The sequence below is a fragment of the Halichoeres trimaculatus genome, unplaced genomic scaffold, assembly GCF_033239565.1.
Source record: "Halichoeres trimaculatus isolate MK-OKI-2021-1 unplaced genomic scaffold, fHalTri1.1 fHalTri1_scaffold_7, whole genome shotgun sequence".
Classification (NCBI taxonomy): domain Eukaryota; kingdom Metazoa; phylum Chordata; class Actinopteri; order Labriformes; family Labridae; genus Halichoeres; species Halichoeres trimaculatus.
This window is the reverse complement of record NW_027437185.1, coordinates 22924210-22935789: the sequence shown is the minus strand read 5'-3', so window position 1 is coordinate 22935789 and position 11580 is coordinate 22924210. Positions and strand designations below refer to the sequence as shown.

Here is an 11580-nt window from a genome sequence, read left to right as displayed (position 1 = left end):
GAAATGACTTTGATCTTTTATTTTGATTTACATTAAGATATTTGTTGAAACACACTTCAGGATTTTAACACCACATCACAGCCCATGGCTTAAGACAAATCCATTTACTGAAATCATTTTGTACCTGCACTCTGTTTGAAAGTAAATGTTATTGTTCTATACCAAATATGTATAGATTATAAAGCAAAGCTTGTCACAAAAATCCAGGCATCTTATTTAAAATACTGAAGAAAAAGAAAACACTGATGTGCCCAGAGCTGAAGAATAAGCACCTTTATACCTTTTTTTTTATAGTTTAATACAACTGGCGTGGTAAGACAGCATCACATGAATGTGTCAATGTGACAGTGGCCAGATCACCTGGATTTTATGAGGGAGAAATCAATGTTTAATTTTTGATGGATAAGGTGAAACAATCTGATTTGTTTCTTTTTACATTGTGTGTGTGTGTGTGTGTGTGTGTGTGTGTGTGTGTTTTTAAATAATACATATATAAATGATATATACCAATACAATTTGTGTGCTGAATTACAAACTTCTTGCTGTCTGATCATAAGGTAAAAGCTTCTTTAGGGCAACTTTATTTCACCCCTCTTGTGTTGTTAATCATTGGCTCAGAGGCTTATGTTGGTCAGAAGTTCATCCGTGTTTCTTCAAGAAGGCTCAACAAAAAAAGTCTAAGGTAGTTTTGGACGACACTTCAACTTTCATAAGCCATAAACACCAATTTTATTGCTCTATGTATCAGCTGAAAGGTAGTCCATGGTTGTCAACCTTTAACCATGAGCTATCAAACCAAACCAATCATATAACCCCTGTCTTTGATTAAACAGAAAAAAACACATGACACTACAAATAAAAGTCACCACTTCATCATCTTCAAAACTGACATTACTTTAATTTATTGACTCAAAACAGAGGTCAAAAATACGGTAAATAACATATCTACACTGGGGTTAAATAGGAAGATTTCAAACAATACTTAATGCAAATAAAATGAAAGAGGTCAAGCCTGAAGATCAAATCCTTTTCCCTGCACTGCTTGCTTCAAAAGAGTTGTGTGGCTCTATGGTGTAGAGATAAGAAAGTGGTGGCCAGCATTTTTGTTCAAGTTTCAAATTCAAAATGCCCTAGGGATAAAAAAAATAAAATAAAATAAAAATGCAGTGCAACCCATAACTGTGCGGTGCACAAAAGCAACCATAAGTTATAAACCTTTTCATGTTGGACTCAGTTGCTGTTTTGTACACTCGAAACTAAAAACCACAAAGTCATAGGAAATACAGAAACCTAAGAATAGCAAAGAAAGCTTGATGGTGTAGAAGACATGAACAAATCACTAAGTCAAATGTGACACAGTGTGAAGTCATTTTCTCTTGAAATTGAAATTCTGTTGCTTAAATGTACCACGCACACATTCTTGCCCTCGACTTTTCTACTGCTTCAGGAGAAAAAGATGCTTTTCCAAAAAATAAAATAAAATCAGTAGAATGAAAACTCTGTTTACCTTCTACCCATGTTCATACTAAATATAACCAATGGGAGTGTTAAACTACTAGAAACAGGCGCCTGAATAAAGCAGAAGTGTGGACATCATGGAAACAAATTTGTTAACTTCCCCTGAGACAAGACTTTTCTTGTCTAATTTTGGGCTTCGGAGCCAGAGGCAGACAGCACTGTCAAATTTGACTGAATTTTAATTTTATCTGACTGTTAATCCATTCAAAAGTACATAAGTTAAAAGCAGTCTGAACATTAAGGTCACACAAATGATCAACAACATAAAAATAATTAATACAACATTGGCAGAGCACTTTAAACCATAAGGTGCCAATAATTTGCACATGATCCAAAGATTTTGTTCACAAAACATAGAAAGTGAACAATGTATTTACACTTTTCTTAACAATGTCATAAAAACACTAAACATTCAATAAAAAAAAATATACTGTAATTCAAATGATGTAACAGTAAAAGGTGTGACTTTCAGTGCTGGTAGCTTCAAATTATCCTTGAAGAATTTTTTTTTTTTTCCTCTTTTTTCTTTTTTGTAAATGTAAAGGACATTTAGCCATCAAATATCTCCTGGTGCAGTCTTTGTTCAAACATTGTGAATCACCTGCCTTTGCGAACCATAGAGTACACACATTCATCTCCTGCTGGTTCAACAGGTGGCCGAGGTCGCTGTGAGAACTTGACCTGACCGTACTCCACCTCCCTCTCTGCCCGGTGTATCTGTCTTCCCTGCCGTGGTACAACTTTGATGTCAGCGTAGGTTAGCTCCTGTTCATCAATGTCTTCTGCAGCGTAAAAAAAAAATGGGAGACACACTGTTTTATCAAAAAAAAGCGTGGCCACATTATGGACAGCACAGGTGGTGTTTTTCCTGTTTGGGGGAGAGAAGACAGAGTCTAGTCTTCCAGCTTGTCAGCTCTAAATGAAGACCTTAAGCAGCAAAATGAAAGGTGTACGGTCCTTGAAACATTAACTGTTTCATGGTGAACACAAATGTTTCTACTGAGGAGCTCATTTGGCTTCACTTTTTTTTTTTGCTCAACATAAAGCTTGAGTCCCCTCATATGGTGCTAGGCCAGCCTTTATTTCTAAACTAACCAGCTGAAAACAGCTTCCTGAGAGAGTTGAATTGAGATCTGAAGCAAAAAAATTGATAATAACAAAGTTAAATTTAAACTCTGGGAACAGATAATTAAGTTTTTGCTAACACACCACAACCCAGTCCTAACATGGTTCTCTTTTATATTAGCTAACGAGCTGCAAGTACAGCAGACAAATTTTCTCAATAATAATGTAACAAGGGGAAGTGTAATACGTGCTTCAAGGCCAATCTTGATGTCGATGCACAACTCATATCTTTAGCTGCTGGTTGAAGGTGACTTACACCATATTTAGAATAAAAGCATGTTGCCTAATATGCCAGGCAATATTTCATAATTTATAACTAAAGAAAAAAATGACAGAGTGTAATAAGTCATGGAATAAAAGGAAGTTCGGTACCTTTTGGTTTGTTCTGCCTTTTTTTCTGAGCATAGACGACTCCCACACCAACAGCCAGAAGAACCAGCATTACAAAAAGGACGCCGCCCATTATTGGCAAATATCCTGGTAGTTTTATTTATAAAAGAGAAACAAAACAAACAGACTTTAGGTAAGGAAACCCTACACATGCCTTTTAAAGGAGAAAAACAAAGAAAAAGAAGCTCAAATATGTTGATGAATTTACCCCAGCAGAGTTAGTTTACACTTACTAATGTACCATGGGCCGCTTCCATTTGGAGTAATCACAGTGTTGTTGGAAGTTGAGATATTGTAAGAGGGTTTATTTGTCACTGTGATATCAGTCTCCTTACCCTCGGGAGTTGTTGACTCAATACACAGAGTTTCGTTTGTTGGTCTCAACCACTGCTTTAAGTTTGTCCCATTGGTTAAGGTGCAGTCAAAGAATTTGAAGCCTGTTGGACAAAAGAAAAAAACAAAAAAGAAAGTCTTCTTGTTTAACCGAAAGTGTCATAAACATTTTGTTTACTATTTTTTCACTCACCACAGGTAGAAATCGTCTTTTCTCCTTTGTCATCACTGACTTGATTCTTGACTGTGCACACCAGTTCTCCAGATACATCTTGTTTCAGAGTGATGTTTTTTGTCTCATGATTTCCAGAGTAGAGCTGAGATTCCTTCAGTTTCCTTCCATTCAGAGTCCAGCTGTACTGAGGACTGTCCCCTACCTCAGAGGAGCAGGAGACCCTGATCTCTCCCTGAGACAGACACTCAGAGACCAGCTTAACAGAGGACACAGGAGCTGAAAGAAACAGTCAGGGAACATTTCAAATGACCAGAAAACAAACTTAAATATTCCTCAGATATGTTGTGTTCTCATTTCAACGTTACTTTACTTCATAATAGTAAATAAAAGTCTTTACCTTGAATGATCAACTGAAGAGTCTGTGTTGCTGTCTGTATTCCATCTGAATCATGGATTTCTAGAGTATAATTACCACCATCATTCCTGCTCAGGTTGTTGATCCTGAATGTTCCATTTTTTAGGGTAAATGAGAACCTGTAATCTGTCAGGTCAGTCACAGGTCTACCTTTCCTTCCATCAAGTATTACTATTGAGTCTTTCCTCCATCGGTATCGAAATAATTCTGAGGCATCATCCATCAGCTGGAGTTGCACAGATCCCCCCAGAGCTCCAAAACACTGAGCTCTGTTCTTTCTGCCATCACAGGAGGTTTCCACTCCTGTAAAAACATATATAAAAACACATTTTTGTCTTTTTTTTAATGAATTATGATATCAACATTTTAGGAAAATTAATATACAGATCTTGAAAAAAAGTATTTATTTCTGTCTCAGACCACACATTTGTAACACTTGTTAATGGTTGAGCAGCTTAGTATTTCACAGATATTTGACATGAAAACAGTGAGGTTCAGCATGCAGGGGTATTCATGTTCGAAACTTGGAATTTATATAGAAACTTGAGAAAAATGGTGTGTACCTACAAACTAATGTAACTGTTACCTTTGGATTACATTTGAAAAAGAAAAGAAAAGTTCAATCTAAAACAAGTTCAAACATTTATTGAAAGCTGCAACATTCTTTAGTTGATTATTAATGTATTGTATTGATAATGCTATTTTAAATTCATGTCAAACTAATGTTTCCAGCTTGTCTCTAGGCTGGATGGATTATTCTTTACAAATAAAACAAATAGCTGCACAAAATGAGAGTCTTCTGTTTTCATTATAAACTGAAGTGATATGTGATCTGAGTGTTATAAGTTTAACAGCTCACCATGAGAGACTCCCAGCAGCAGAAGCAGCAGCGACAGTCCAAACACAGCATCCATGTTCCCTTAGTGTTCAGCCTCTGTGGACTCTGTCAGCTTCTTCCAGACAAACTTTACTACTTCACCCCAAAACAAACATTTAAGTCCACACCAAACAGCCTGAAAATGTGTTCTTTTAAATAATCAGCCCCAGAGAAAAATGTGTGAAAAGCTAAACCAAGAGTAGAGTAACGCTTATAGGCTGAAAGTAGAATAGGAAGTGATGTCTGTTTTACTTCCCTTTCAGCTAAACCAGAAGGGCATTTTTTTCTGTGATGGACTGATTTGGAGAAAAAGAAGCATTCTTCTTCTGAAGCGAAAGAGGATTTGAGAGTAACAGCTGATGTTAGTGACATGTCCACAAAATGTAACATTATCAAGAAACATTTTGAAAACTGTAACTTGCTTTATCCTCCTCTTATTATTACTCTTAAATAAAGCTTGGCTACATCCTACATCTTTGCTCGAGATATATTAACTCACAGAAAAGCTATTAAGCTACAAATGGGAGCTTTCTATACCTTGTACACAGAACATAACCCAGTGATGTTTGTAGCTCAGTGTCCAAAATTTAAAAGGTTGTAAATTATTCAGATTAAAACACATCTTCATGAAACACAAATGTATATGAAAGCTCTGTGCAGAGGTTTTGTTTATTAGATCAAGATTATTATAATTATAATAAATTCAATTTTAAAGTCATCAACAGCAGAATTCAAACAACCTTACTTAAAAAAAAAAACCCACAAGAGGACAAAAAGAAAAGATTGATGTTTTACATTAAGGAAACCTTTGTTCAAACTTTCATCCTATAAACATTTGAGGGAAATAAGTTTTATAATCTAAAATCAGTCTGAAGATTTCTAGACTGGCATGAAACCTGTGAAGCATGCAATATTTCTAGTCTTGTTAGCTTCTGGTGCCCTCAACTGGCAGCTTTCAGGAAGACAAACACTCAATAAGTTGTGTCAGACTGACTGTTTTAGTGAAATTGTGAAGCTTTAAATTAATTTCTATTGAATATTGTTGGATCAGGAATACTAAAATGAAATTGTAATTCTTTGCTTTCCAGCTTGTCTGATCCTAAAAATGATCCTGGTTTGAAGCTTACATGTAAACATCACTGAATCCATCATCTCACAAGACTCTGGTGCCCTCCAGTGGCAGCTTGCTGCAATTTATCAACACTCAAGATGAAGCAGTGAAGCAAACAATTTCATGATCAAATGTTTTTTTTTTCCTTTCCTTTTTCCCCTTAGAAAATAAAATAATAATAAAAAATATTCAACCTCAACTAGTTTAAGACTGAGCTCTCCATAAGGATTAAAATGTCTTTAAATCTAAGGCAGGTTATTGTCATAAAAAGAAAAAAACATATTGAACACACAGTACTAATACAAATACCCTGAATACCCTGACAGTCAAATTAAAATGAAAATATAAATAAAACAATTTAGAAATTTTCCATCCAAAAAACATTTGAAAATATATATATATTTTTTTATTTACAGCGAGGTTAAAGACATAATATGGAAAAACTCAATACAAAATATATTTCACTAAAACGCATTAAATGAAAGCTTATTTATTGTTATAGTTATATTGAGTATGACTGAAGTGACAACACCAAAAAATGAGAAGAGATGAAAAAATCAATACCTTTTATTTCTATTATTCCCTTTCCCCTCATCTGTTTAGACACAGTCACAACAGGTGATAAGTGACATCAGGATTCTGATTTTCACAGAGTCGAGGTTCAGCTGCAGAGCTTCTCATTTCAACCATTACAACAGAAGTGTTTTCATATTCCACCTCTTCAGGGACAGCAGAGCCTCCAGCTTTTATTAGTTTGTTTTTTCTCCAAGCAAAGAAGAGGAAAATCCCAATAATTATGAGAATAACAGCTGCTTTCAGACCACATACAAACAGGGAGGGATCTGTACAGATACAAAGACAGACAAAGAAAAGTCAAGTTCTATGGATTTGAAATGGGCACATTAAAAGAAACACATCAGGTAAAGTTTGCAATTCAAAAGATGGTCAGACAAGAAAAAAGTTTCTAAAAGTTGATTTGAGCCTGTTTTAGGTATACAGAGAGTTTATTTAACACTGAAAAGTCACCAGCAGTGCAAATAGGACCAGGCTATTAATGATGATGTTTTAGTTGTTTAAGTGATAGACAGACAAAAACGACACAACATATTTCTTTAAACAAACACTAAAGAAGATTTCTAATCAAAAAAAAAAGCACAAATATGTTGATGAATCCACCCCAGCAGAGTTAGTTTACACTTACTAATGTACCATGGGCCGCTTCCATTGAGGGTAATCTTAGTGATGTTGGCAGTTCAGATATTGTAAGAGGGTTTATTTGTCACTGTGATATCAGTCTCCTTACCCTCAGGAGTTGTTGTTGGCTCAATACACAGAGTTTCATTTGTTGGTCTCAACCACTGCTTTATGTTTGTCCCATTGGTTAGTGTGCAGTCAAAGAATTTGAAGCCTGTTGGACAAAAGAAAAAACAAAAAAGAAAGTCTGCTTGTTTAACCAGTGTCATCGACAGTTTATTTTTTATTTCTTCACTCACCACAGGTAGAAATCATCTTTTCTCCTTTGTCACCACTGACTTGATTCTTGACTGTGCACACCAGTTGTCCAGATACATCTTGTTTCAGAGTGATGTTTTTTGTCTCATGATTTCCAGAGTAAAGCTGAGATTCCCTCAGTTTTCTTCCGTTCAGAGTCCAGCTGTACTGAGGACTGTCCCCTACCTCAGAGGAGCAGGAGACCCTCATCTCTCCCTGAGACAGACACTCAGAGACCAGCTTAACAGAGGACACAGGAGCTGAAAGAAACAGTCAGGGAACATTTCAAATGACCAGAAAACAAACTTGAATATCTTTAAATATGTTGTGTTCTCATTTCAACGTTACTTTACTTCATAAAAGTAAATAAAAGGCTTTACCTTGAATGATCAACTGAAGAGTCTGTGTTGCTGTCTTTGCTCCAATTGAATCATAGATCTCTAGAGTATAATTACCACCATCATTCCTGCTTAGGTTGTTGATCCTGAATGTTCCATTACTTGGGCTGAATGAGAACCTGTTATCTGTCAGGTCAGTCACAAATGTACCTTTCCTTCCATCAAGTATTACTCTAGAGTCTTTCCTCCATCGGTATCGAAGTATTTCTGAGGCATCATCCATAAGCTGGAGGTGAACAGATCCTCCCAAAACTCCAAAACACTGAGCTCTGTTCTTTCTGCCATCACAGGAGGTTTCCAACCCTGGAAAAGAAAAAAATGGTTTGAAATAATAATAATAATAATAATAATAATAATAATAATAATAATAATAATAATAATAATAATAAGAATAATAATCAGTCACTTTGGTACATTTCTCTGATCACAATTCTTCCTTTTATTTCTTGAGTCATTACATACAAAAAAGTTGAAATAGTTTTCAAAATCTGTCAAGCAAATTTTTATGCATTTCTTTTCTTTTCTTTTCTTTTCTTTTTTTTTTCCTAAAATGAACATTTTTCTCAGGTTTACCTCAGCTTTCACTTATGAGGATTGATGTGTGAAGCATTAGTTGCAACCAATGATAAGCCACTTCTCAACAGTCACTCAGAGCTGAATCCCATGAGCCCTCACTTGGCTAGCATATACGAACTGAGCAGGACACAGCGTGTACCATTTCTACAATACTGTGACACAAAAAAGGAAGGCCAGTGTGGTGGAAGAGGTTGCGGTAAACAGAGCAAGAAGAAAGAGGAAGAAGACAAAACCGGGGCAGAGGAAGACGAAGCCGAACAGGGGAGACTGGGTACAGTTGTAACATGGATCCGTGGTAACACTTGCAACTGCTCCAATCAGGAACAAGTTAGAAATCACCTGATTCATCCTGAAAAGGCACAGTTTAGTTCTTATTTCCAATGTAACAAAGTAGTGCCCGTTACCAAACACAGCTAAATTTGTAGGGGAAAATATAATTTTAGGTTAATAAGTATAATTTTGTTGTTGCTTAAAATGTCTCTGTGATTATAGCCTATTGCAGTTAAACTCATCGAATGTAAAACATGTTTATTATGTGTCTGTTTAGTGACCTTACTTTCACATTGTTTGTTGAAATGTTTTAGTTGTTAGCTGGAAGCAAAGTTAGCTCATCGGCAATTGTGACACACTTGCTTGTGCAAAGTTGTAACATTAAAAATGGGTTAAGTACATGACATCTGTGGGTTCATTTTTATCATTTCAAACATTTGGTTTGGAGAACAGGTGTGTATATTGGAAAGTAATTCAAGCAAAAACATCTGCACTACTGTCATTATGTTATACACCATCTTACAGTGGTAACAGTAGTTTTTGTCACATTTTACATTTAGACTTACAGCTTTACTGCAGCAGGGATTTACTGTATTTTAATGAACAGTAGAGTTACAGTAAAGATTTGCCACAGTCATTTTGTACAGCGGTATTTGGGAAACACTGTTATTATACACTACAGTGATATGGGTTAATGCAGTATATCTCATGTTTTCTGTTCATTACTGTAATTTTACTCTGAATAACACAGGATTACAAGACAACCTTGCAGAGGAGGAAGAAGGCTCATTTTTACTCTGCAACAAGAGGAAGCCATTTGTGCAGACCATACTATGAGGTTGAGAGAGATATAAAATTTGAGCATTTCGGGTAGTGTCACCAAGATCTGACTTTTTTTTTGGCTCTGAAAACACTGACAGAGTGAACTGTCTCAATGAAAACATGACAAAGCCATTTGACTATTTTGTTCATGAACAGTGGTGTCGGGGCTTTTCATCTTGATGACACTTACACTTCTACAGGCATAAATACTCACTTTAAGGAATAAAACAGCCATTTTGAGCAAGTGACACACTTTTGCCAGTTATCAGCTAAGTTTGAACTTATAATTTTGAGAAATGCACCAAAGCTACTAAGAAAAAAATGTAATATCTATTTAAAGAAAGCTTTACAAATTTAATCACTGATTTCTTCAATAATAACCAGAAAAAAAAACAAAATGTATATTGTAGCAGAATTTTTGTATTAGTCTGAAAACAGGAAGCAGGAAGTTATTTTTTCTGACCCCAAGGATGACTTGTTTCAGTGCAGATTTGGTTAACAACTCTAACAGAAAATCATAAGAAAATATTTGAAAGGTGCTTTTGTGAATACTGGTACAATGATAATCTAATAATAATCCAAACAGTACTCATTAAACAAATTCAAAAGATGAAAAATCCAAGAATTAATGAAGATTGTTCTCTGAAGGTACTGTACTTGATTGAAAAATACAATACTGTTTGGACTTAATGTAACAAACAGTGAAGATAGAAAGATAGCTAGCTAGGCAAATAGCTAGCTAGCTAGGCAAACAGATAGATAGATAGATAGATAGATAGATAGATAGATAGATAGATAGATAGATAGATAGATAGATAGATAGATAGATAGATAGATAGATAGATAGATTTTTCCCTTTCATTTGCTCTCACAATCTTTCTTTGTAAGTATAAAAAAATGTTCACAATTGCTATGAAAGTGCACCTTGATCAAACGAAAAGACTTTGAAACATTTTTCAATGGCTTTTTTTAAGCTTTCTGATTTATCATCTCCATGTCAAAGGATTTTAAAAGACATATTGCCAAAACTTAGTGCTGTACCTGTTAACTTGACAACGTTGTACCCTCATAACCCCAAATCCAGTCATGATGCCTGTTTAATTTATTGAACTCACCATAACAGACTCCAAGCATCAACAACAGCAGTCCAAACATGTTTCCTGTTTGAGATCAGAGGAAGCTGTGAAAGCTCTGAAGAGGAAATGTGCCGATATATGTAAGTGGAGTTTTTATAGCAGAAGATGTGCAAAGAAACGTCGGCAAGTCTGGGAAACTGTTAACCCTCCCTACGAGAAGAAGACGAAAGCTGACCTTCTTACCTTCTCTATTCTCTACTCCCTCTTTCTTTTAAAATCTTCTAATTCTGTTCTTTTTTATTATCATTGTATTTTTGTGCCTTTACAGTGTCACTAAATCCTTATCAATTATTTTTGCTTCAATTATGATTGACATACAGAGAAACGCTATTTTATCTATTACAGAGAAATTAGCTGGTAGATAATTGACACCTTTGTTTTTTTTTTTTTTTCATTTTTTCACAGGATGAAAAATATACATATTTTACTGTTAAGTGCCTCAAGTGATGTTTTTTTTTATGTGGTTTCATCATAACCTGAGTTCCTTCTTTGAAAAAGGAACTCAAAACTCACACTTTGCTCAAAGTCTTAATGGGGCATGTTAGTTCTTCCTGTTAGTCTGGTACCTTTTGAAGAGTGTCAAGATTCTTTTTTCATCAAGTTACCAGTCAGGAGACAGATGTGGTCACAGAGGCAGGTGTGAATGTGTGTCTCACTTACTAAAAAATATCTTAGCATAGAAAACAGAAAAACATTCAACCCCCAGGTTTCATGACTGTCAAACAGGATATGAAGCCCAGAGGACAGTTACACCTCATCTATTTTTAGCCTTAAAGGTCCCACATCATGCTCCTTTTCTGCAGTTTAAAATGGATCATTGATGTCTTCATGAAATGGTAGTACATGTTTTGGCCCAAAAAGCCAATAAATCAAGCACAGCAGCATTGTTTCCGGGCTCTCATAGCCCCTCTGTTCAGAATGGTCTGATTTAGTGGGCGTGGCC

The 11580-nt window shown here is 35.5% G+C and overlaps 1 protein-coding gene across 3 annotated transcripts; it reads right to left on the bottom strand.

The window, feature by feature from the left end:
• Nucleotides 1-953: 953 nt before the first annotated feature.
• LOC141793603 (junctional adhesion molecule B-like) lies at nucleotides 954-10658 on the bottom strand. Of its 3 annotated transcripts, none has more exons than XM_074674393.1 (6): nucleotides 10617-10658; nucleotides 7816-8136; nucleotides 7438-7695; nucleotides 7248-7352; nucleotides 3016-3120; nucleotides 954-2300 (listed from the first exon to the last, which is right to left on the bottom strand). In XM_074674393.1, exons 1-6 carry the CDS (start codon nucleotides 10654-10656, stop codon nucleotides 2116-2118), a joined length of 1014 nt encoding a protein of 337 aa, XP_074530494.1. In that variant the 5' UTR covers nucleotides 10657-10658; the 3' UTR covers nucleotides 954-2115. The 3 variants fall into 3 exon arrangements, with proteins under 3 accessions (XP_074530494.1, XP_074530492.1, XP_074530493.1); XM_074674391.1 differs by lacking the exons at nucleotides 7248-7352; nucleotides 7438-7695; nucleotides 7816-8136; nucleotides 10617-10658 and adding exons at nucleotides 3267-3470; nucleotides 3560-3817; nucleotides 3939-4259; nucleotides 4816-5040; XM_074674392.1 differs by lacking the exons at nucleotides 7248-7352; nucleotides 7438-7695; nucleotides 7816-8136; nucleotides 10617-10658 and adding exons at nucleotides 3369-3470; nucleotides 3560-3817; nucleotides 3939-4259; nucleotides 4816-5040.
• Between the last annotated feature and the right edge of the window lie 922 nt (nucleotides 10659-11580).